The following is a 27,537-nucleotide window of genomic DNA, read 5'->3' as shown; positions in this document are numbered from 1 at the left end:
TCTACCACTGAGTCACATCCCATCCAGTTTTTATTTTTTTATTTTGAGATAGGGTCTCACTAAGTTGCTTACAGCATCAATAAGTTGTTGAGGCTGGCTTTGAACTCACGATCTTCCTGCCTCAGCCTCCCCAGCTGCTGTGATTACAAGTGTGTATCACTGCGCCAAGCCCATGTACATTCTTAACATGTGTTCATTGTGCTTTTAACAACTTAAAATTAATTCAGAATTAGGAAATAGAGATAAGAAATTTAATTAACATTTCTAAAGTCACAGAAAAGTTTTTACCTCAATTGTGAAACAAATATAGGGGTTAAAAATCCCAGTCACACTGAAAATAGGATTAGGATGCAAATGTTTTGCTTTCTAGTACTCAGATAGCAGTTTTATATCCTTCATTGAGCTGACTGATGTCATTTCTTGAAATAATGAGCTTAGTTCATTATACAGTGGTCAAATTCACTTTCATTGCTATCATTACTACTATAAGAGTTTAAAGTTTCTAATTTATTTCTAAATAACTAGATACAAGTTTTCTTTACAAAGTTAAAAAAAATCAAGTACATAATGAAAAGTACTTGTCCCTTCAACCCCTGATTCCACTAAGTCCTCCCCCAAAGGAGCCAATGATACTAGTTTCTCATTAATCTTTCACAAGATATTTTATTTGTACATACATAGTTTGCATGTAATTGCATTTTTAATAGTGATTAGAGTATATATACTGTTTCAGACATTGTTTTAAACTCACATTATGTTTTTAAAATCATTCTATATTAGGCTATATAGAATTCCATGATATTTTGTTTCATGGCTATTGCAATATCAGCACATATTAAAATTTATAGTACCAATTTTATATAGAAGACATTTCAGTAGTAATTAAATTTTTGCCATTAAAATCAATGCATCAAAAGACCTCTTGCATATGTATAACATTGCAAATGTGCATTTCCTAAAATGAACATCATCATCAATGTATACATGCAATATGTTTATCTAATATAGGTCAGGAACTGATATTTTCTAGAAAGCACTTTTTATGTTGTTTAAAACTTTGTATGAAAATGAAAACCATGCACATCAAAACAGGCCAAAGCATACATCACAATCTATGAATTTCTTAAAGAAGAACTAATGATCTCTGTAGCCAGGGAAATCCTTTTATAATGTAACCAACTGATTTAGCAAACCAGACAATATTGTAATCAGCTTATCACCAAATGAATCCAAAGCTCCTGCAATCGAGGAAGTACTATTATTTTCTGTAGCTTTAGTTCTACTTTGCAGATGAGTAATTGTTGCATTCATATCCTCAGATTTCTTCCTAAATCCTTCCTCAAGCAAATCCTTTTGAATCTAAAATAAATAAGTAGACATTGGAAGGGACTTAAATATTTTATAACTTGGATTCTTGAGAATCACAACTAGTCAAAACGTTGTAAAATATCTCATATCCCTAGAATGTTTTCTCCATTATTATAAGAAAATGAATTATAAGATATTGTAAGATAAAAATACCATCTGGGTTAGACCTAGACACTGTAAGGAAGAAGTTTCCAACTTTACTAATATTCGCCCACCATTACAGTTTTGCTGCTGTGCTAACCAAAGTGTTAAAAACAGCAATTTCACATTCTTCCCAAAAGAAAAGCCAACTGGTCTGACCAAACAGATATTCAGTCCCAGTGGGGTGGCATAGTCTCCATACCATAGCAATGATGGGAAGTCATCAGTTAATCTAGAAATCTGTCCTCATATAATGTCTAGGTGGAATCTGAGAGCTTTCCTCCCATGCAATATGCATGCTCAGGCAGCTGTGTAAACCTGGAGCAGATTGCAGCAAGTTTAAAAGCTGTCACTTCCCTATGATTTTAACTACAGAAATTTCTAACAGTTTTATGTTGGTGTGAATCTACCTAGGGTTTTGGATAAGGAATAGGTATCTTGATAACATGGGACTTGGGAATGCAAACCAATTGCTGCTCATATTGACCTTAGCTTGATGGGAAATCTGTTTACCCACATACTTGTGAGACCATTTTAAATCTCTCAAAAAGCAGCTTAAATCCTATTTGTATTCTCCAAGGATTTATAGGAGTCATATGACCTTGGTCTCCAGAGTCGAAATATGGAGAAAAAATTCAAAGGAATATTAAGAAAAAAAATGATGTGGGTTTGGGGTGGGGGTGATTATTCAGGGCTTCTAATGAATCACAAGCAACAAATGGTCATGGTTTTCCTTCTGTGAGCTGAGTGTAATCTTCCCTATTCATTCTGGGGCTCTGGAACCATCAGGCAGTACTGAGCAGGGCAACATCCACATTCAGCTGGTGCTCCAACATGATGTCCTGGTTTTTCAGGAGCTCCTCTCTCTCCTCCAGTTTCTTCTTCAGTTGCTCCAGGTTTTCCTTGAGACACATCTCTTGAGCCTCCACCTGTTGCTGCTCTTCCTGTAGTTTCTGACTTGAAAGCTCCTGTTCCCTCTCAGATTCCTCCTTCTTGGCCCACTCCTCTGTCACAGGAAAGATTTAGAGAAGGAAGAAAGAAACAGCAACTATCCTGAGCTCAGAGACCAAGCCAAATCTGAAAGGCAGGGCAGGGCAGGGTAGGAAATCACAGAATTCACACAGGTCCACATCATCAAGGGCATGTTTCAGAAAGTAATGGTAAAGGTCCTGCCCATCAGGCTGAGGTTGGACCTCCACTCCCCCTTGTTCTTCAAACATTCAGCAGAGCATGCATTCCACAGAAGGGGAAGCTCACAGTTTTGGGAAGTTCTTCCTGACAGACCTGTCAGAGGGCTTTACAGGAATCCAACCACCACCTAGGAGTGGAGTCGTGCCCCTGTACCTGCAATGGTTTTCTTACCATCAGTGAGGGCTTTATTTGCCTGCAGGATGGATTTCTCTGTTGCTGTCTGTTGACTGAAGGAGCCTTTAGAAGACATCGCCTGCCTGCGGAACCAAGAAGCAAAATTAAAAATTACAATAATTTTGTAATTACAAAAATTAAAAAATTAAGAATTACAAGTCTACCAAGAAAGAACAGAGCTATGAAATTTGGAGAAAACACATGTGAAGGCTTCCTGGAAGTCATGAGTTGACTGTTAAAGAGTTGGTAGAATGATGGCAGAGGAAATAAATATCCTGCAGGTAGAAAGACCCACAGAAACAAAACTAGAGATTGTAGGTTTCAGGAGTCTTTGAAATGAAAATAGAGTTATTTGCTTTGACTGAGGAGCAGGGAGCAGGAAAGAAGGCTGGCAGGTGAGTGTTGACACCAGGTGAGGAAGGGCACCTAAGCTCAGGCTGATTCATTTCTGTAAATTACAGCATTTGTCTAAATTTAATCTAGAAATTACTTCTATAAAAAGTGTATAAAGCTGGTTTCTTGAGCAAATGTAATAACTGTGACTTATGTTCAGAAGAATCTTAAGTGAGGGAGATTAACCATTTCCTTTTTCTCAGGCCCTAATTTAAAAAAAAAAACAACCAGTTATCATGCTTCCTAGAAGTGGACTTTGTAACAAACTATAAGTACATACCATTTAGATAAGTACATACCATTGTCTGAGAATAGTTTTTAAATGCCTAAAATATGCCAATGATATTCCTTAAGAAATAAAAATTCTAATCTTCACACAAAATCATCAAAGACACTGAAGGTTGACTTGAGCAAGAAGAACAAAGCTGGAGGCATCATGCTTCCTATTTGAGATAAGTTGCAAAGCTACAATGATCCAAGCAATAATACAGAAAATAATGTCAGAACTGAAACATAGGCCCTTGGAACAGAAAAGAGAGCTCAGATATAAACCCATGCATTAACAGTCTACTGATCTTGGACAACAATGCCAAGAACACAAAATGAGGAAAAAAAAAACTAGTCTCTTCAATAAATGATGTGGGAAAGACTGGATATCCACAGGCAGAAGCATGATAAAATCATCTAACAGATTTGAGACTTACATATAAGACATGAAATTGGATCCAGCAACCCCACTACTGTGTGTATGTCCTAAAGGAAATGAAGTAAGTACACCTAAGGGACATCTCTACCATTCATAGCAGCCAAGGCATGGAATCAGTCTCAGTGTTCATTGATGGAAGAAAGGACAAAGAATGTGGTAAGTATACAAACTAGGAAACTACATAACCATAAAAATAAGGAAATCCTGTCATTTGTTACAACATAGATGACCTGGCAGGACATGAAGTGAAATAAGAGAGGCACAGAAAGACAGATGAACTGACCTCACTTGTATGTGGAACTTAAAGAAGGTGCAGTCACAGAAGTAGAGGGTGGAATGGTGGTTACCAGGGTGGGAATTTTTCAGTTAGATAGAAGGAAAAATATGACTTGAAACAATAAAGCCATAAAATGACTTGAAACCATAAAAGCACAATGACTCCTTTTTTTTTTTTTTTTTTNACTGATCTACAGCCTCAGGCCCCCCTCCTTTTTTTTTTTTTTTGTGGTGCTGGGGACTGAACACAGGGCCTTGTGCATGTGAGGCAAGCACTCTACGAACTGAGCTATATCCCCAGCCCCAATGCTTCATTTCCATAGGAAAAAAGCTTCTTGATATTGCTCTGGTGATGACATGTATGGATATGACATGAAAGGCACAGGCAACAAAGGCAAAACTGGACAAGTGTACAGCATCCAACTAGACAGCTTTCCAGGAAAGAAAATAACCAACTATGTGAAATGGTAACTGCAGTCTGAAAAAAAATCTGCAAACTGTATATCTGGAAATCGGTTAATATTCAAAACATGTAAGGAATTCATGTAACTCAGTAGCAAAGTAAATCAAGTAACCAATACAAATAAGCAAATAACTTGAGTATACATTTCTCAAAAGCGTACATACAAATGGCTGATTGATAGAAATATGAAAAGATATTCAGTAGCACCAATCCAGTCCATCCAACAATGGTTGCCACTACCACTGTCTGAGAAATCTTCTCAAGAATATATAGCCTGCTGGTTCACCATCAGCTGCTCATTGTTGTTTTCCACCAGACAAATGGGGGCTGACATTTTTGGTCCAGATGCTATAGCAACCTGCTAACCTGGAAGAGCATCTGAGGAGAAATGGGATTGCACACTCATTCTGTGCCTCAGAACTATTCAAGCACTATTAACTTAAGATGGATGAGACTTCTACAATTTGTATGGGATCTGAACATGAGCAGACTGCAGAAGGTCTCCTCCATCATTCCCCCAATTTTTTAGACAGAGCCAGAAAATAATCTCTCATGACATTGGGTATTATCTTTTCTAAATTTGTGTTTCAAAAGTAATAATAAAATCCAAGGCATTATTACATAATAAGATAAGCTATGTATCCAACCTCACTGATGTTTAAAAGTACTGCAAATTCAAAATGGGAATTAGGAATCACTATTTAAAAGGTAGAGAGTTTAGGTCTGGATTGTTGAAAAGTGCTGGAGATGTTTAATAGGAGTGGTCACACAACAATGTGAAACACTCATGTCCCCAAACTGTACTCTGAAGAATTAATACAATAAATTTTGTCATGTACCATTTACCACCAGAAAAAGGAAGAGGAAGAAGAAAAAGAAGGAGGAGGAAGAGGAGGAGGTGTAGGATGAAGAGGAGGGAGGAGGAGGAGGAGAAGAGGAGAAAGAAGAGGAGGAAAAGAAGATGAAATAATATTCTGGATAATATGAAAATCGATTTCTCTGTGCGATGCTACAGCAACCATCGGGCAGCAAATCCTCCTCAAAGACATTGAACACATTGATTATTGTATCAGTTCTTTGATCAAGAACTTGCAATAGCTTTTGAATGACCATCATCTATGAAAACATGCTCTTGAATGCACCAGTCCGACCTACATGCACTTTTATTTCCAGGAATAGAGGAGTGATGGGAATGGGGGCTGGAAGCCCTGGGAATGAGGCTTGAACGGACAGGCTTGAACACACTTCAGCCCCTGAGACCAGGATGGGGAACATAGTGAGATCCATTCTCAGACAAATAAACACATACAAAGTGGTGGGGTTCCAGGAGAATGTCTGGAATTTTAAGAATTCTGAAAGAGCCTGTACTACTTGACTGAGGAGGATGCAGTTCTCTGCAACTTACTTCCATGGATGAGGATTAAAATACATATAACACTGTATCTCTCTCTCTCACACACACACACATAGAGGGATAAAGCCCATGTCAATTAGATGAAAATAAGTAGAAGACAACAGAAATTTTTCACTATCATTTACTTTGAGGTAAAAGTTTAGTATTAAAAAATGAAGTACTGATGTACAGAAATGCCTTTGACTTATGGGTGTTGATTTTATATCCTGCTACTTTGCTGAATTCATTTACTAGTTCTAGAAGTTTTCGAGTGAAACTTTTAAGGTCTTCCAGGTATAGAATCATATCATCAGCAAATAGTGCCAATTTGAGTTCTTCTTTTCCTATGTGTATCCCTTTAATTTCTTTTGTCTATTTGCTCTGGCCAGTGTTTCAAGAACTATGTTAAATAGAAGTGGTAAAAGAGGGCATCCCTGTCTTGTTCCAGTTTTTAGAGGGAATGTCTTCAATTTTTCTCCATTTAGAATGATGTTGGCCTGGGGTTTAGCATAGATATCCTTTACTATGTTGAGATATGTTCCTGTTATTCCTATTTTTTTTTCTAGTGTTTTGAACATAAAGGGGTGCTGTATTTTGTCAAATGATCTTTCTGCGTCTATTGAGATGATCATATGATTCTTATTTTTCTTATTACACATATACAGCACAACTTTTTTATATCTCTGGTTGTATATAAAGTATGTTCACACCAATTTGTGTCTTCATACATGTACTTTGGATAATGATGTCCATCACATTCCACCATCCTTGCAAACCCCCTACCCCCTCTCTTCCCCTCCCACCTTTCTTCCCTATCTAGAGTTCGTCAAATGTTCTTCATGAAACAATAACCCAGAATGTCAGTGTGTATGTGTACATGTATATACATCACTAGAGAAAATAACTGTAATTGAACTACATTAATGTGCTTAATGGATGCTTACATGTTATCAGCTCATTTAATTCTGTAAAATAAGCTCCCGAGGTAGGTGTTGTCAAGATGTTCTTCTGATTTTATAAATGAGCATACCAAACTAAAGAGATGATTAACAGCTTCTTAGGTCATATAGTAAATAATGGAGGAGGATTTTAAAAACACATTTCTTTTCTCAGAGTCCATATTTCATCTTTATTTTTGAAGGTAATTTAATAGAGGGAAAATGTGACCTACTAAGTGCTGTTTCTGAAAAATGTTTACAATTAAAAAATATTCTATACCTTAGGAATTAAGAGGAAGTTAGGGTAGATCTAGATTTAACTCGAAGTTCATCATTTATCAGTTGAGAGCATAGATATATTTTTTTAACGTTTAAACCTCGGGTTCCTCACTTGTGAAATGAAAAGAATATAGTTTGCATATTGGGTATTATCAGAATTACAGGCATTTAGTAAATGGAAGCTATTTTTCATAATACAGTGTTTTATTCATTTGTTTTTACAAATTAAAAATAGAATACTAAGGTGGACTGTGGGCAATTTGTGAAGACCTAATATATTTCCCTGGCTGATGTAGTATTTGTGTTTCTCTTTTTTTATTTTTGTTTCTTGCCCCCTTAAGAATTTCAGTTTTTCTGATTATCAAGTGAGAATATGATTGCTCACAAAAATAAAAAGTCCAAGAAAAAACATGTTTGGACATCAGGCCAACTCTCTACTGATGTAACAACTTCTGAAGTGGGGCTCCAGTCCATAAGTTCCAGCTCCAATTTGATCAGGACCACATCAAGGAGGTGGTGAATGATATCAGCAAGTTCACCCATGTGCTGCGGTATTTCAAAGAAGCTATACTTTCAGATTTGTCCACTATTTTTTTTTTCGAATTTTTACTGGATAGGTTGTAAAATTTTAAAAGCCACCCTCCCTACAGATAAGTGTCTACACAGTGGTGAAACAGAGTATTATTCTGTTTTAGTTATTTTATGACTAATTTCCTCCCTAAATGTTTGATGATTACAATGTAAACCATGTCATAGTCAAAGAATTGTGCAGTTGGGGAATGATATTGGCCAAACTGTATTGTTATATTGTGTGCATGTTTGAATATGTAACAACGAATCCCACCATTATGTACAACTGTAATGCATCAATAAGAATAATGGGGAAAAGTGAATAAGAGCAAGAGAAAAATCAAAAAGTAAATAACAGTGAAGCACATAATAAAAATTTTGGTAAGGGCTGAGAAACAAGAGTACTGAAAAAAAAAAAAAAGTCTTTGGTTCCTATCAGTTTGGTCCAGGATAATTTAAGACCATTGAAATTTAAAACTTCTTGTTAAAGACAATACAGCACATTGTTTGGTCTTTAATAAGCAAACTGATATTTGAAATGCAGATTGTTGATGCTTCGACCTTAATACAGTTTTCCATATCATTGTCAAATTTAAAATGACTGTATTTGAATGAATTTTCTTCCCTAATATTCAAACTTAATTCTGTTTTGCTGATTTGTAACCTCTTCTCAGATTAAGGGATAATCACAGAATTTGTCTAATCAGAAATAGATAATGGGATTTGGTTATCCTGAAGTAAAGAATTATATATCCCTGACTGCATCTTAGTACCTAAGTCTTTTAATTTTTAGTGTTTCCTTAATATCCAAATTTGATGTCAGTGATAATTAATAGTTAAGAGACAGCTCCTGTTCTTTTGTAATAAGTAGCAGTTCATTTTCATGTTCATAATGTTATGTTATAGAAAATAAAGATTACACTTCACTTTTGTATTTATACAATAAGACCCTTCTTGGGACGTTATACAAATTTGTGAGATTTCAAAAATCTTTATATATATATGTCATTTCTGCTGCATTCTCTTGGTCAAAACTAGATACATGTTTTGTGCATATTCAAGGACACAGGCAATAAACTGCTTCTCTTGCCAGGAGATGGTATATGCATCTATATGTATTTATCTATCTATCTATCTATTTATTTATTTATTTGTTTGTTTGTTTATATGCATATATGGCCTATATATATTAAATGGTCATTTTCTGCTATGCATTTTGAAAATCAGAATCTAAAACCACATATCATGCTTATACTAAATTCAAGAATCTATTTCTAACCTAATTATAATGTTCAAGTTGAAATTCCTGAAATAACTGATCCAGAATTGAAGACTCCAAAAAGGAAAAAAAATGATTTTTTCCCCCTCTGGCACTGAGGCTTGAACCCAGGGCTTCATGCATGCAAGGCAAGTTCTCTACCACTGAACAACCTCTCCAGTCCCAGAGCCTCAAAATTATAGTGTTTGAACTTTTATTAAAGCAACAATCTTATTTCATTCATTTGAGATTACATTTATATATATATATATTTTATAATTTATATAACACACACATACACAGATATATAAAATATACAGTTTTCTGGGGGGGGGGCGGTGTACCAGAGATTGAATCCAGGATCATTTAACCAATGAGCCACATTCCCAACCCCATCGACCCCGCTTTTTTCTTTTATTATTTATTTTGAGATAGACTCTCATTAAGTTGCTTAAGGCCTTGTTCAGTTGCTAAGTCTGACTTTGAACTGAAGATCCTCTTGCCTGAGCTCCTTGGAGATTACAGGCATGCCACTGCACTTGACTCTAGTGTATGTAAATATTATTAGAAAGACTTCGCTCACAATCCTGTTAATTTCAGTAGGTTGATTTTGAAGTCTAAATGGATGATTAAATTGTGGAAAATGTGGGGCTGGGGTTGTGGTTCAGTGGTAAAGTGCTCGCCTAGCAGGTGCAAGGCCCTCAGCACCACATAAAAATAAATAAAGAAAATAAAGGTATTGTTTCCAACTACAACTAAAAAGTAAATATTAAAAAATTGTGGTAAAGGTAATTTGTTATGGAAAATATCCTAAATGTATTAAGTATTGCACTGGTAACACATTCCTTAGTGAAATAATACGCCTGCCTTTTATTTAAAGGAGCATAGTTTTGTAATCAAAGTTTGTTCTTAACTGGCTTAATTATTTAAAATTTATTTTTAAGTTTGCATAGAGTAAATTTTGTTCTCTTTGATGTACAGTTCATTAATGTGTTAACTTTTAGGGTGATATTTAAAATGATGTATTTGTTGACAAATCATTTATCTCAATTTAGGGTAAAATATGATGTTATTTAATGTATCAATGGAAGTACATTTTCAATAATATCAATAAGATTTTTAGTAAGGATTTCTGTTTATTGTTTATTTTCCTTAGGAGTTTTATACTCTTTAAAATCTTTATCTTATATAGGTATCCCTTGTTTCACAGCTTTAAAATGGTGGTAATTTAAAACAAGTTGAATCACTCCTTATTGCCAAAAAGTTTTTATGAGTTTAAATTTGTGAGTAGACAATTCAGAGAATAGGAAAGAGGGAACTTGGAAGCCGATCCTCAGTGAGAAGAGAGAAAATTGGTACTAAGATACAGAAGGCGATTATCCCTTTAGGTAAAAGGAAAAATAAGGAAATAAATTTATTCATTGAAATTTAAGTTTAAAAATTTGTGTGGACATTATCCTTTTAATAATAAGCATGCCAGTAGTTTAACTTAAATAACAGAAGGGTCACTAATAATTGAAATGTTTGTAAATTAATTTTTAAAAACCCAGAAAAAACAATTTTTGATAACCCCCTTTCATACTAATGAGATTGATTTTAATGCTTGATTTTTCATTCAGATGTTAAAAGATACATGTATGTCACTTCAGAATTAATTTTGAATTTAATAAGAATTTGTTTTCTCTGTCTTTGGAAGTTTGTAATCCAAATATAAAAATTACTATTTAGTTAATTTGAGTGGCTAGAAACTTCTTGTTTTGTTTTCCTTAAGCAAGAAAGTATATATAAACATATAAATTAACCTTATTATAAAAAATTAGGAGAATGCTATATAATAATATGCTTGTGTTTATGTTTGAGAGTGATTTCCAGCTTCTTGGAGTTTCAGACTATTTCTTATTTACTTAATGGGGTCATTATAAGGATCACATAAGATATTATATTCAAGCAAACAGTTAAAATGTTTAAAATGCTGTAACTCCTTGAAGTAGTATTATTACCTGTGTTTCTATAGACATGAACCATGTGAATTGAGAACTATTCCTGGACTTCTGTAGTTACCACCACAGCAATAAACAGTGGCCAGACAGCAAAGAGCTGTTTCACTGTTCTCTTTGGGTGTGAAGGAACCTTGTCAGTATTTTGCCAGTGACTTTACCAGTACTTTGCCTTTTGCCTTCATTTTTCTTTTGGCATTGTTTATTACCTTTTAATTCACACCTGTTATCTGTTAAAAAAAAACAACACTGAAAAGTTATCCTTTAAGAATAAAAAATGGAGCTGAGGTTGTGGCTCAGAGGTAGAGCACTTGCCTAGCATGTGCCGGGCCTTGGGTTCGATCCTCAGCACCATGTAATAATAAATAAGTAAAATAAAGGTATTGTGGCCAACTTCAACTAAAAAATAAATATTTAAAAAAAATAAAAAATGTAGCTAGACAAGTTACCTTTTGATCTAATCAGAATATCCTTTTTAATGTATAGTTAATTGTAATGAGGCAGTAATGTTCAAATTCACTTGACTTTGCCTCAGGTGTTTAATCCTGCTGTTGAGGCTAGACTTTGATAAGTAGCTTTGTGATTAGTTTATGGTCATATTTTTATTTTACCCAAATGAGTTATAGAAATGATCATTCTCAACCCAAACATCTAAAATGCAAAACTTTTTGAGTACCATAGCAGTAGGAAAAAATGTTCCCAATTTTAGAGCATTTTGGATTTTCAGACTAGGAATGCTGAACTGGTAAAGTCTATACTAATATTCCAAAACCTGAAAAATTCCAAATCTAAAATATTTCTGGTTCCAAACATTTTAGATAAGGGATACTCAACTTCTATATTTGTACTTGGTGATTTTTATTTTTTTTAACTAATTTATTTATTTATTCTAATTTGTTACACATGATGGCAGAATGCAATTCATTTCAATTACACATATACATAATTTTTCAAGTCACTGGTTGTACACAATGTATTTTCACACCGTTCATGCCTTCATACATGTACTCATTACAGGGTAATGATGTTTAACTCATTCCACTGTCATTCCTACCACTTTGTCCCCTCTCTTTCCTTCCCTCCCCTTTGCCTTATCTAAAGTTCCTCCAATCCTCCCATGCTCCCCACCATTGTCATTATGTGTCAGCATCCTCATACCAAAGAAAAAATTTGGCCTTTAGTTTTTTGGGATGGGCTTACTTCACTTAGCATAATATTCTCCAACTCCATCCATTTATCTGAAAGTGCCATGATTTTATTCTCTTTTAATGATGAGTAATATTCCATTGTGTATATATACCAAAGTTTCCCTATCCATTCATCTACTGAAGGGCATCTGGATTGGTTCCACAATTTAGCTATTGTGAATTGTGCTGCTATAAACATTGATGTGGCTATGTTCCTGTAGTATGCTGTTTTCAACTCCTTTGGGTATAAACCGAGAAGTGGGATAGCTGGGTCCAATGGTGGTTCCATTCCAAGTTTTCCGAGGAAGCTCCATACTGCTTTCCAAATTGGCTGCACCATTTTGCAGTCCCACCAGCAATGTATGAGTGTGTCTTTCCCCCCACATTCTCGCCAACACTTATTGATGTTTATATTCTTGGTAGCTGCCAAGACTGGAGTGAGATGAAATCTTAAGTAGCTTTGATTTGCATTTCTCTAATTGCTAGAGATGTTGAACATTTTTTCATATATTTGTTGATTGGTTGCATATCATCTTCTGAGAAGTGTCTGTTCAGTTCCTTGGCCAACTTATTGATTGCGTTATTTGTTTTTTGTGTGTGTGTTTAGCTTTTTGAGTTCTTTATATACCTTAGAGATTAGTGCTCTATCTGATGTACAAGTGGTAAAAATTTGCTCCCAAGCTGCAGGATCTCTATTCACCTCACTGATTATTTCTTTAGTTGAGAAGAAGCTTTAGAGTTTGAATCTATCCCATTTATTGATCCTTGGTTTTAATTCTTGCACTGTAAGAGTCTTATTAAGGAATGCTGATAGAAATGATCAAATGCTGATAGAAATGGGGCCTAATTCGACATGATGGAGATTTGGGCTTACTTTTTCTTCTATTAGATGCAGTGTTTCTGGTTTAATTCCTAGGTCCTTGATCCACTTTGAGTTGAGTCTTGTTCATGGTGAGAGATATGGGGTTTAATTTAATTTTGTTGCATATGAATTTCCAGTTTTTCGAGCACCATTTGTTGAAGAAGCTATCGTTTCTCCAATATATGTTTCTGGCGCCTCTGTCTAATATTTATGTGGGTTTGTCTCTGGGTTCTCTATTCTGTACCATTGTTCTACAGGTCTATTTTGGTGCCAATACCATGCTGTTTTTGTTAGTCTTGCTCTGTAGTATAGTTTAGGGTCCGGTATAGTGATGCCACCTGCTTCAGACTTCTTGCTAAGGAGTGCTTTAGCTATTCTGGGTCTCTAATTTTTCCAGATGAATTTCATGACTAGTTTTTCTATTTCTATGAGGAATGCCATTGGAATTTTGGTTGGAATTGCATTAAATCTGTACAGTGCTTTTGGTAGTTTGGTCATTTTGATGATATTAATTCTGCCTATCCAAGAACAAGGGGTTATCTTTCCATCTTTTAAGGTTTACTTTAATTTCTTTCTTTAGTGTTCTGTAGTTTTCATTGTAGAGGTCCTTCACCTCTTTCATTAAATTGGCCATGGATTCTAATAATGTAGTATCTTGGTTTGTTTGGAGCACTTTCTTCCCTTGTTTTTCTATGTTGTTCATGTGTCTTCCCTTCTAGCACTGTGGATCCAAGACTTTACAGTTTTTGCCCTATATGCTTATAGTGTCCCTGCAGGGTTCTAATAACTCTCCTTTAAGGGGGAGAACAATATTAACAGACCCCAATACAAACAATATACAACCTTAAACCACATAGCTGTTATTAAGATGTTTATAATTTTGTCACAATATACAGAAATGGTGAGTTCAATTATTATTTATGATATAAACAGTAGGTTTGCAAAAGGATCTACAGTTTCTGATGGTAGACAAAGAACTGGGGCTGAGGTGCAGGATGAACTGTTGAGTGGTATGAGGTGAGGATATAGAGTTATTAGATCTTAGAAAGTGTGAAAGAGGAATCTAAAGAAGTTTGTTAGTAGCAGGAAAAGAGAAAGTGATTTTGGGAAGACAAGTAAGTGGGAAGACAATGGAGTACAAAAACAAATAGAAATGTTGAGAAAAAATTAAAAATGTAAAAATTGGAGATAAAAGAACATACAACACAACTGTAATATAATATTTAGGACATCCCCATCCTCAGTAGCCTAATTCATGAAAAGTACTTGGTTTTATAAGTGTTGGGAATGTTAGGGTGGGAGAAGAGAGAGAAAAACAAAATCTCAAAGGAAGATACAAGGATTGTTTTTGTTGGAGATCAGTATCTTTCCTGTTTCCCTTTTTGTGAGATTGTCTGTTGTTTGCTGCTATCTTCACCCTTGGATGGTGAGGGCTAGTAGGGTGGAAGGCTGGTCTTGGGGAGTGGACCTCCTAGATGTGTGGTATAGCACTTGCTAGTCCCTGATGGGAGACTGCACTCCAAGGATCTCATTTGAGGCCTCCTACTGTGATGTGGGTGCCTGGTCTTATCTCCTTATATTGCCTATAAACCTCACAATTCCTGGTCTCTAATTTAGCCTCTAACCTGTATCTTACTCACACCCTCCCTTTCTAGTTTCCAGTCAGGAACCTTTCTCTCCAGAGGTCTTGTGGGCTGAGCTCTGGGGGATGCACACCTGTTATGGAGAACTGTTTTGTATTGGGCAGTTCAGGACCAGGTTTTGCGAGCTACAGAGTAGCCATTTAGCCACAAGCACTGTGCCTGGTTAGCAGCTTCCAGGGAGATGGAGGAGTTGGGGACTAAAACTACCTTGATATTGCATCTAAATCCCAGCTGGTGTTTTAAGCTGGAGATGCCCCAACTAAAGATGGCGATAAAGTTGCAGAGTTGGATGGGGCCAGGTGGTGGCAGTGTATTCAGAGGTGCAGTTCTGTGGTTTGCCATATTGTGTCTGGCTGCTGTCTCCAGACCCTGTGTGCTGTCCCCAGGTGTAGGCTACCACATGAAGTGGGCTATGGCAGTGATTTCAGTGGTCCAAGATGGAGGCAACCAGGAGAGCCCCACTTTGGTTGATGGGGGTCCACAACGGGAGTGGCGGCTGGGGTTCCTGTACATGGGCAGCGCCTGGGTGTCCTGTGTGGGAGCAGCGGCTGGGCTTCCTGTGTAGTTGGAAGGCCAGGAGTCTTTCCTGGATGCTGATGCCTGTGTTCCTACTTGGGCACCTGGAGGTCCTGCAGGGGTGAGTGGACTGGAGTTTTGCACTGATGCTGAGGCCTGGAGACCTGTGTGGGCACGGCAGCTGTGATTCCTTCATGGGAGCAGCTGTAGGGGGTCCTCTAATCACTCACAGAGAAACAGTATTCCCAATACTAGAATCCCAGGTCACAAAGTGAGTGACACAGAATGTAGCCTCCCTTTAGCCTGCCATCTTGGATCGTGGAAGTGCTGTTTCTTATAGTAAAATAGCTACTCTAACTTGCCTGAGGATGTTTTCCTGGGATGAGAAGCTTTCAGTTGTTGAGAGCCACAGCCGAAGGGGCCCCAGCAAACTTCCAGCTGCCAGCTGATTGGCTCCTCTGCGGTGATGCTCATTGGGCTGTTTCCCCGCCCTTTCAGACCATGGAGCTGCTCATTGGGGGACTTTTTTTTTTTTTCTCAAGCACCAACGATTCGCTTGTTCATAAGCCAGTTGTTTTATTAATGGCATTGCTTGTTCTGTATTCCCAAAAACTCTGGTAGCTGTTTGAAAAAGCCTATCTACCTTAGTTCATTAGCTCCTTGTATTACCTTAGATAATTGACCTTGTAAACCTCCATGTCCTTGTAAAGTCTTCCATGCCCTATCCGCATCTGCAGCAATTTGTGAGTATATGGCAGGATCATATGCAATTTGTTGCTGCTGATCCTCATAAGGTCCCAACTCTCCTGTTGGTATACCTAGATAAGGCCTTATCCAATTTATGTCTCCTAATAACTTTTGAAAGTTGTTAAGTGATTTGAGTTGATCTACTCGTATTTGAATTTTTGGTGGATGGACCATGGTTGAGGATAATAGAACTCCTAAATAATTAATTGGAAAATTTAATTGTACTTTATCTATTGCTATCTTTAGATTATAATTTGCCCCAGCAAACTTCCAGCTGCCAGCAAACTTCCAGTGGCCAGCTGATTGGCTCCTCTGTGGTGATGCTCATTGTGTTGTTTCCCCGCCCTTTCAGACCACGGAGCTGCTCATCGGGGGACTTTTTTTTTTGGCTCTGCCCATGCAACCCAGCCAATCGGCCTCAAGAGCAGGAGGAGTGTGTGTGTGTGTGGGTGGGGGGGGGGGGGGTGGAGAGGCTTGTGGGAAGCCGGTGGTGGCAGTAGGGCTCTGAGGGAATTCCTGAAGAGCTCGTGTGGTGTGTTCTAAAAATAAAGTTCATTTCTGCTTGATAAGTGGCTCGTGAATTGTGCCCAGCCAGACTGTGGCATTCAATGCTGCAACCAGCAATGCCCAGGCAAAGCTGGTCACCTATCAGTAGCTCTCATTGGCATATAGCTGGGAAGTTCCATTTATATAGACGAGACACAGGGCCAGTTACCTGTACCACAAAGAAAAGGGGCGTAAAAAATATAAATTTTTCTTCTTGGCCTTTTTTGTATAGTAGAAGTAAAAGGAAAATGGAAGAAAAGCGGGGAAATGGAGTGAAGAAATAACTATGAAAGGCCATAAAAGATCTAGATCTAATATCTATGTTCCAGAAAGTCTTCACCCTGATCCATTCAACCCCAATCTTCCTTTCAAGCAAAAAGGAACAAAAAGGAAGCTTTAATCTCTTGTGAACCTAGAGGTTACCTAATTATTCCATCACATTCTACTTCATGGAATCATTAAAATTATTAGTGACCCTTACTTGAAAGTGTACAGATTACTCTGTCCACCAACTGACAGTCATTATTTTTTAAATTATTTTTTTGTAGGTCTACAGAGCCTGGTGTTGACCTATGTCAATGCCATCAGTAGATCTTCCCTGCATGCAGAATGCAGTCCTGGCCCAGGCCCAGATAGAGAATTCTGCTGCTGTGCAGAAGGCCCTTGCCCACTATGACCAGCAGATGGGCCAGAAGGTGCAGCTGCGCACAGAGACCCTGAAGGAGCTGCTGGACCTGCACAGGGCCTGTGAGAGAGATGTTATAGAAGTCTTCATAAGGAATTCTTTTAAGGATGTGGACCAAAAGTTCCAGAAGGAATTTGGAATATATTTGGTGTTTTGTCATGACAGGCAGAAAAATATGGGTCCTTCTTGAGAAATATATTCTTCCTAGACCTCAGAACAGTAAAACTTAGTAATGTATACATATTTGTAATCATTATTGAAAGATTATACCTATCCTTCACTCTATTAAAAAAAGGCACTATTTTTCTAAAAAAATGTAAGTTTTTAACAAAAATCCATTTTTGCTCGTTTCGCCACTCTGGATGTCATATTTTCAGCAATTAAGTAAATTGCATTTATAAGAAAATTCTTAATTTAGTATTTTTTTCTTTTAAATTTAAAGAAGGCACATTATTGTTATGTTCCCTGCTAATAACCTGTGGGAATTAAATTATTTTTTTAACCATAATAATTTATTGCTTTTTATGTAAGCTGACAGAAAAAAAATCAGAAAATGATGAAAGAAACACCAGAGATAGGATTTTTACTTACAAATGTCCATTTTTGTTAATTTCCTCAATGTGGATGCCACATTTTCAGTAACAAAATAAATTGCATAACTATGACATAATCTTCATTACTTCATTAGCCTGGTAGAGAGAAAATATTTTAAAAAGTTTTCATATTATTAAAGAATATATTAAATAATCATTCACTCCTTGCTCAGCACTTCTAGAAAAATCTCTGGGTTTATATTCTGCATCACCTCATAAAATTCTGACAACAAATCTATAAGATGGTTACACTCCTTCTGTTTCATAGACATGGAATCCTCAGTTCACAAACACCAAGGTCACAAAGTCCCAATGTGGTGGGTTCAGGAAATCCATGCAGGCCTGCCTCACTCCCATGCCTGTGCTCTGAAATAGCCCTGAAATTAGAAAACTGAAAAGATAAATTTTCATGTGAAATAATATCTATGCTTTGAAAATCACTCTCTGAAAGCAGGAAAACTAAGGGAAGATAGCTTCAGAAAATCACAAATAGAAGAAGATGTTTGCAGCATATCTTGTTCTTAAGGATGTTGTAGGATCACAGTGAGGCTCTTCCACTGTCTGCTGGCTGTCAGAGTTTCTAATCTTGAAATGCTCAGGCCAATTCTGTTTTCACCTTCACATGGCCTCTTACTCTGTGTTTGATTCTGTCCTGTAGAACGACACTGATCATGTTATAGCCCACCCAGATAAAACTGAATGATTTTATTTCATGATTATTAACTTAATTACATCTACAAAGATTCTTTTTTCAAGTGAGGTCATATTCAGAAGTCCTGGATATTAGAATGTGCAATTATCTTCTGGGGGGCTATTATTAAAGTCACAACAGTATAGTTTAAGCACATCTTTCATTTCACTTTTTGTTTTATATATTTCTCACATAGTTCATGTTCTTTTATTCTTTTGTGTGAAGTAGATTTTGACTTTTGAGTATTATTTTAATACCTTCAATAACTTCTTCCCTATTTTCTCAGTGATTCCTCTAGGAATCACTGAGAAAATAAACCCTTTTGCTTCACTTGCTTTTAGTTAACTGAAAACACATCACCAATTTTGGAAGTCACACAGCTGGGCAATCTGTTATGAATCTCCCACTAGCTTTTCTATAGATGATACCTCTGACTTGAGCCATTCAACTGGTTAAAAATTGTTCTCCAGTGAACAATATCTACCCCGTCCTCCAGGCATAGCCTTTTGCTATTTTCTCCCATTCTCATGAATCATAAGACTTTCTAGTCAGTTTTTTTTTATTTTAAGATTTATAGAACATAGACCATCTGGTGACCTATAGGTAACAATAGTTTATACACCAGAAAAGAAGGCACCCAAAACTTACAGCTGCCTGGGTGCCTGCCCATAAGCTATGCCTCCCAACTCCATGTATAAACTCTGTGCCTGCATCCCCTAAATGAGATGGTCTTTGCTCTCAATAGCTCCCTTCAGCCTGCTGGCTTTCCAAATAAATCTTTCCACTCAAGTCATAGGTCTTCTTGAGTGAAGCAATGAACTTGGGCTCTTGGTTACATTACTATATACTTATTAACTTATCAGATTCTACTTCAAATTCATACTAATTCTAGACAGATACAGGGGGAAAAAAAGCTATAGCATTATTCCCTCTTCCCTGTTTTTGTGACATGATTCTTACACATATTACATCTACATATGTAACAAACAGCTTTACATAATTTTATGTCTCTTAAAGAAGCTCAGAAGAGAGAAGAACCTGCTACTTACCCTGAGTATGGGTCATACTGTTCTTATCTCATAATTTTCTCTTGAAAATGGAAAATTTGAGTGACATTTTATTATAAATATGGATACTGCAACCTCTCCCAATCTGTGAGGTTCTTTTGGCTTTGTGTCTAGTGTAGTCAGATCCTAAGACTGAAGGATTCTGGCTACACTGACCTGACAGAATGTTTGCTAATCTTAGAGCCTACTGGGAAGACATGCCCAGATGCCGTAGTCTGGCTGGGCACAATTCAGGAGCCACTTGTCAAAAGAAACGAACTTTATTTTTAGAACACACACACCAAACCACACAGCTCCTCAGGAAAAACCTTCAGAGCCCAACTGCCACCACGGCTTCCCACAAGCCTCTCAACCTCCCACACTCCTCCTGCTCTTGAGGCCGATTTGCTGGGTCGCGTGGGTGTAGCAAAAAAAAAAGTCCCCCAATGAGCAGCTCCATGGTCTGAAAGGGTGGGGAAACAGCCCAATGAGCATCACCACAGAGGAGCCAATCAGTTGGCAGCTAGAAGTTTGCTGGGGCCGCTGTGAGCCAATCATCAGCTGGCAGCTGGAAGTTTGCTGTGGCTCTCAACACCCAGGTATAGTTTCTAATTGAAAAGGAAGTCAGGAGATTTTGACTAAAGTTTTGCTCATGAGGGTCTCAAGGCCCCTCAGTGTGCTCCTTAGGCATGTAAAGAATCACCAAAGGATGGCTGGTTTCAGGAGGGTGATCTTAGTTCTTATATTGTCTCTCTAATAAACTGTCTTTGTGCAAAGGTATCAAACTCAGCTAGTAGGGTCCATTAATTGCAGGCTTATAACTCTAATTTTTTACAAGGCCTGCAATATAAATTGTTGTAAATCTAATCTAGTTAAATTTGCTCAAGATTAGTTTTGAGGCCAGTCTTTGAGCCTGTTCTGACTTTATGAGAGCTCTTATAGGCGGTCTCCTTCTCTGGTTCTCATTGGAAAACTAGTTGAACTATTGTTTAACTTGTTGCAATCATGGGTTATCAGCTTCCTTCTATTTACCTATCACCAAAATCTCCATTATTTTTGAAATTTCCCTTAACATTGAATTTCTCCATATTCCATTTAGAATGAAATCCATTCCACTGGGAACAGCTTTAAAACTCTCTGTTTTTATGGAATGTCTCTCTTCCTGAACATAATCTCTGAAGTACTTCTTCACCACTGGACATGAGTGGCAGGTCTGGTTTCCTCTGCCTCTCCCAGCATAGAGCTTCCAGCTTACAAATATATCAGGGTAGGCATGATTAGAATTTTAATGCTGTTTTATTGCCATGCCTGAGCTAGAACCTCCAATTTATGAGAAGTGACTGGATGGCAGGTAGGAAGCCTCTGATCTCTGGTCACACTCATCAGAAATAAGTCTGCCCCTTGGTGATGGATAGCATTAGTTTGCTAGGGTTGCTGTAACAAAATATAACAGGCTGGGTGGATTAAAATAACAGATTTATTTTCTTGCAATTCTGGCACCAGAAAGCATGAGATAAGGTATCATACTTTCACTTCTTCTGAGACCACTCTTCTTCGTTTTCACATGTCTGCCTTCAAATTGTTATTCCTCCATCTTCATTTAAAGAAACCAGACATATTGGATTAAAATCTCATTTTAACTTAATTCCTCTTTAAAGACCTTATGTCCAAATGTGGTTACATTTTAAGGTTCTGGTGTCAGGACTTCAACATCTGAATTATTGGGGAAGGGGACAAAATTTAGCACATCACGGAGGGGCTGAGGAATGTAGATGACCTGACCCTTTCAGTGAATAACCTGCTGAAGAGAAAGGGGGGCCCTGTCTTTTTGGCCACACCCCACAAGGTAAGCTTTGTCAAATGAAACTGGGTGGGGAAGGAACAGATCATATCTCTGTACCATAGGCTCTTGCTTTTCTTAGTAAGATTCTGGTGATTTCCTTTGAAAAAATATTTCATTGTTTGAAGTATGCTTTTGAAACAAGTGCTAGAATTTTTAATTTTTAAAAATAATTTTTGATAATTGCAGTAATTATTGCAGGGTGGCCATCACCATACTAATGTAACTGTTTCCTGCTCAGAGGGGATAAGCCACCTAAGAAAATTAAAATCTAAGGTAGTTAGTGAAGAATAAAGAGTCAGAGCCAGGAAATAGTTTTGAAAGTGATGGGGTGCCTGATTGTTTCTTCCAGTGCATACAGGAGCTGTAACAGAACAGCTAGAAAATGGCTCTGATTATTTATTTAAGAGAGTATATCAAAGGCAGGGATAAAGTTTCAGCAGATGGAGTCTTGCTTCATGGTGTCTTGAACAGGTTGATTGGCATCTTGGTAAGCCACACCCATCTCTGAGAGGCTGTGTTGCTATGTGGCTCCAGCAAGTCACCCCATCTCCACTGCTGTGTAGAACCTGGAAGAGCTAGGTAGCTCTGTATTTGGGCAGTTTCACCAGCAAGTGTGCTGCTGGGAGTTCCCAGATACCAGACTTTTCCTCCCAAAGGCTTCCATGCCAGTTTGGTTCATGCATAGTACATGGACAAGTAATTTTTTCTGGGAAGAGGTTCTACAGCACTCTATACTGCCACACTGGAAAATGAATCAACCTAACTTATTTTTGCAAATGTTATGAAAAACAGGTGAAACACATGTGTAGGGTCTCTTCCAGGGAGACAGAAATTCTGAAACCTAAGTTTCATTAGCTTCACAATTTAATCAGCCTCTAACTAAGTGGTGACATATTTGCAAAACTGGAATCTTGCTCTTCATAAAAATCATGACCAAAATGCCTGACAAAAACAAATTAGAGGGGGAAAATTTATTTTAGTTCATGGTGTCAGAGGTTTCTGTCTAGAGACAGCTGACTCCATTGCTTTGGGCCCAAGATGAGAGAGAACATCATGGGGGGAAAGCATGATGGAGGAAACCATCTCAGCTCATGGCAGCCAGAATGTGGGGTGGGGGAGTGAGATACACCCTTCTAGGGCATGCCCCCAGTGACCGTCTTTCTTCAGCTATGCCTCAAATGCCCACAATTACCACCCAGTACATTTAAACTAGCATGAACTGATTAGGTTACAGCTCTCACAATCCAATCACTTTACCTCAGAATATCCAGCATTAACACAGGAGCTTTGGGGGGAAACCTCATATCCAAACTATAACCCCTTGGAATAAAACTCCAGAACTTATCTCTCTTATTAAACTATGATTTAATACCCATTGACCAACTTTGCCCCATTAATAATGGATTTTTTGTTAAAACTTCTTAACAGGGCCTTTGAAGGTGTTTTTAAAAGGCTTTATAGTAGCTTATAATTTTAGAAATATTTTTAAAGAGAATTATATTCATGCTATATAATTAAGGGAATCAAAAAAAAAAGGGACTAGTAAATATCCCACACTGATTCAATATTTGTTGGATATTAAACAATTGCCAGATGTATTCTCAAAAAAAAGCTAAATTGTTTTAATTTGCTTCAAAGAAATGAATACATTTAATACTAATGAAAATATTTAAAAAAGATACAAAGTATTTGAATAAAATTACTTTATAAAATGCAAGAAAAGCAATATATCAGCATTACATACACAATTTTATTTTTTTAGGACAGTATAATAACTAAATTAACAAATGCTTTACATAGACATTGTACTGCATCTACATTTTCAAAAGTGTGTATGTTCCAATTGGTGAAAAAAAAAGTTGGATTAGCCTTTTATTCAGACTTATTTTATATGTGGTCACATGCAATGAGCATCCTTCCTGAGCCAAGTTCTGTTCTAGATGCTGAGGCTTCGTCTGTGAACATGTTACTGGAAAAGCAGTCCTTGTCCCCTAATGCCAATACAATGACAAGGACACAGTTTTGAGAAAAAAAAATACATTATAACTCCCAAAGCACATAAAAGTTATACTTAGAGTCTTTTAGAAATATCATGGCAAAAATGGAAAAGAATAGAGAACATCTCTTTTTTTTTTCCAATCACTTTTTTCCAATCAAATTTCAGCCACTGGCTTCTGGGTGTGGAGAAAAAAACAAAATACAGTAGGATCAGCAGAGAACCTTGTAAGATTGTCCCTTCCTCCTCCCTTCTCTTTTTTTCTTACAGAAGCAATGAGGAGAAGGAGAAATAGCATTTTAGAGTTGACAATTCACCTCCCACTTCTGTGACTTGCTTAGGAAACATGGGCAGCCTTATTAAGGACCTCCCCAGCCTTCATGTTTTCACTGTAAGATGGAGACAATACCACATGTTTTGCTTGGTTGCAGACAAGGCTGCATTAACATGTAATATATGGAAGCTGTGAGTAAATATTCTATAAGAAAAAAGCTGTTAATTTTACAATTATTCACTCAGCAAATAGAGGCAGTATAGCGAGGGACTTCAAGAAAAAGTTTTGGGATCAAAGATGCTTGTGTTTAAATGAAATCGATGTTATGATACTTGAGAGTTATTAGGCTTTTTTGTGCCTCAGTTTCTATAAAAACATGAGGATATGTGTGTTGTATATTAATTCATGTAAAGCTGTCTTCATTGGGCCTGAAACAGAGTCCCTCCAGACAGTGTCTTGTGTACTTAAATGCCAGGTACTGACTGGGTCAGGTGTTGAGGATCCACAAGTGCACAAGACATCCCCTTCCCTCACGTGCTGCCTCTTTAAAAGACTGAATAGGTCAATTGTGAGTGTGCACATTATTTTAGAAAATTAAAAGCCCAAATAATATATTACTTCCACCTTCTAGGCTTCTCCAACTGGCCTCCAGTTGTGAAATAAATTTATATTTCAAATGACGTGGCTGGTCTTCATTCTCTACGTTCTCTTCCAAAGTTCAAACTAGGAAGCTCTAATTGAGAGATCAGGCGTATTCACGCCACGGGCAGTATTTCTAACAATTTTTCTTGCTCTCGGTGCTTTCAGTTTCATATAATCTAACCACTGAGAAAAAAATTGCCTATTGTTTTTTTTTTCTCCTGATTTTCAGACTGCTGAAGGAAGTCTAGAAAGCCCCCAGGACATTGGAGAGAAAGTAAGTCCAAAAAAAGAAAAGGTAAGAATGCTACTTTCTCATCAAAGCAGCTGATCAAGAGAAACTCTGCCCCAAGAATCAGAGCCTGTGACAAGATGTGGTCTAAAGGGTGGGAAGGCTTTTACAAGAGGCAGACTAAAAAACACCAGTGCCAAGGCAACCTGCAGCCAAAACTGATATAGGACAGGAGTTAGGAAAACTCTAGTGTTATCAGGAGCAAGCATGTTCCCAAATGCCATCAGCAGATGTAGGGCTGAAAGTTTTAAATGCTTTAGGATTGCCTTATCTTGCTACTCTCTGTTGACTGGGAACACAAATTATCTTGGCCATTGAGGGAACTTGCTCAACACAGTTTCTACCACAGCTAAGAAAGAGCCACAGATATGCTATTTTAACAAAAAGGTAAAAACAGGAAGTCAGATGCAGTGTAAACAGCCCACTGATAAGAGTAAGAGAAAACACTAAAACCTTGTGTGAAAGAGGAGGAGTTGTGAAAGCAACATAGTCAGTCTCATGCTTATAATTAAGTCAAAGTGATCTTCTCTAGAAATAATGGAGATTTGCCAAATTCAAATTCTTTGGGCCCACATATTGCTTAGCCTCTTGAAGCACAATTTCAGACTGTTACGTCACTCCTGGACTCCCTGTTTTTTTTTTTCCTTTTTGCTTTTTAAATTATTATTATTTTCATTAACACATACTAACTTTCCCCTTTTCAAGGCTCTGTAGCAGCACATTAGTAACAGCAGCAACATTTTTGCTTACCTGTGTGTGCCTGCAAGTGACTTAGATCCTGCCTTCTGATAATTCCTCTCTTCCTGGAGCCCCAGCTTCATTGGTCACATGCTAGCCATAGGCAGGAGCTCCTCTGTCCCTCCATCTCCTATCCTTGTTCTCCTACAACTCCCCTTTCCCTTCATTTTCCTCCTTATTCAAATCGAAAAGCAATAAGTGGGGTGGTGGTGGTGGAGAGAGAACCTGAAAATGTATGTCAGGAAATATAAATCTTAATTGAGACTACTTCCTGTTTAACTGTCTTGACCTTTTTCTGCTAGTTTGAACTCTTGCACATTGTGTGGTTTTTCTTCTACCATGTTTTTCTCTCCTTGTTTTCTTCCTACCCCCATATCTCTCCTTCTAACCAAGAAATATGATACTCATGACTTACTCTGTCTTACTATTTCCCATTTCTAGAAAACAAGTTTAAAGACAGCTAAATGACATGCTGATATACTACAGCTACTGAGTCTTGCTCTAACCAATAAATTAAACTCACTCTTTTGATATCATTACTCTTTCTTGCTTTTACATTAATAATGTCTTAGTATACAGATCTTATTTATATCTTTCCTTAACTCTCCTTAACTCATTGAATACCCAGAATGTAGTTATCATGACTCCTCTAATGTTCTTTGCTAGTCATTCTAAGATCTCTGTAAGTGCTGCTTTGATTATGATTAACTCATTTATGTCCATATTCCTATATTTTCCTGCTTCTTTACATGCCTTGTAAATTTTTATTGTATCCCATTTAATAACCAGAATCCAGGCTATTCTGGGCCATAGCCCTTCAGAGAGAGCTCTTGGGTGAACCTATGATCAGGGAATTCACAGCCTTGGACACTTCCTGGTATCGATATCATCTCTCTCTCTCTCTCTCTCTCTCTCTCTCTCTCCTTTTGTGCACTAATGCTGGTTCTAAAGGCTTTTGAGGAATAATAATAAGTAGAAAAAAATATAATTGCATAGCTTTTATCAACAGACTCTTATTTATCTATTACTAAAGTCAACATTTAAAAACTTCTTATTCTGCACCTGACCATCTCCAGCAAATTTGAAAAGCATATATGAGGAGTACTTTTTGCAGTAAAGGTTAACAACAATCTACTGAAGTGTTTCACTATCACAAATCAGATATCACAGACTACAGGGGGAGGCCAAAGTATTTCTTTTTAAACTTCGTGAGTAGGATCTTGGAACCAACAGAGAAGATGTTCTTTCCAGTTATTCTCACTGAATCTGTTACTCATGAAATGAGGAATGACCCAGACTCTAGGGCTATACTCACAGGTAGTGTCTGTGAGTATTTTACTGATGTGAAATACGTAAAGGATGCTCTTTTAATGATGTCAGAGGGACAGAGACATGAACATCTGAGACATTTAATGTCTAAAGCCACATTTGCAACTAGAATTTGATACTCTACCTGAAATAATTTCAACTCTCCTCTTCCCATCTACTCAATCAGCTCTGTTTGCCCTCAGATTACAAGTAACCTCCAAGATAATTGTCTAATTATCCAATCTTCCTTGTTCACAACCTCTTCTCTAGGGAGGCATGAGGTCATATCAGTTATAAGTATATCCAACCATATGGGGACAGACATAAGCATGGGTGAATGGAGGGAGGAAAAAAATACTGAATGTGTGAAGGTATTCTGTGGAAAATTCTCCCAATTAACAGACATGTAAAATTTTAAATTGAGGAACTATTCATCTTCTTTGCTCACTTTTATTCTCTAATGTTTTTCAAAAAATATTACTTATCAAATCATTACTGAACAAAATGAGAAGTAAAAAGGTGAAAATTATAGAAACATATTTTCTAACAATTATGCCACCCAGCCAATAATTCTAAGTAATAAGCACTTGAAATATTACAGTCTCTACTTATCTTATATGCCAAGGACATTTAAGCGAATGGTAAAAGTTACATAAAGAAATGTCCATATATCTGACTTGGGAGGATCTAGGGAAGAAAATCTGCATGGAATTGCTGAAGCCTGAGTACTGGCAAATGTGTCTTTGCCATCTCCCTTCACTTATGCACCTTCTGCAACTCACTG

General features: G+C 37.2%; 2 protein-coding genes across 2 annotated transcripts in view; one reads left to right on the top strand and one right to left on the bottom strand.

Moving 5' to 3' along the window:
* The window catches only part of LOC107158257 (guanylate-binding protein 7-like), a 130,393-nt gene that overhangs the window by 61,805 nt on the left and 41,051 nt on the right, over window positions 1–27,537 (top strand). The window contains 1 exon segment of the mRNA XM_048814966.1: window positions 24,648–24,692. The gene's annotated coding sequence lies outside the window, so the exon portion shown is untranslated.
* On the bottom strand, window positions 224–25,664 carry LOC107158246 (guanylate-binding protein 6-like). The gene is made up of 3 exons (XM_015504710.2): window positions 25,458–25,664; window positions 2,872–2,957; window positions 224–2,515 (listed from the first exon to the last, which is right to left on the bottom strand). The coding sequence occupies exons 1-3, from the start codon at window positions 25,526–25,528 to the stop codon at window positions 2,295–2,297; spliced, it is 378 nt and encodes a 125-aa protein (XP_015360196.2). The 5' UTR covers window positions 25,529–25,664; the 3' UTR covers window positions 224–2,294.

This window comes from Marmota marmota, unplaced genomic scaffold (genome assembly GCF_001458135.2).
Source record: "Marmota marmota marmota unplaced genomic scaffold, marMar, whole genome shotgun sequence".
NCBI lineage: Eukaryota > Metazoa > Chordata > Mammalia > Rodentia > Sciuridae > Marmota > Marmota marmota.
Note: the sequence above shows the minus strand (reverse complement) of the source record. Positions and strands in the feature narration are given on the sequence as shown.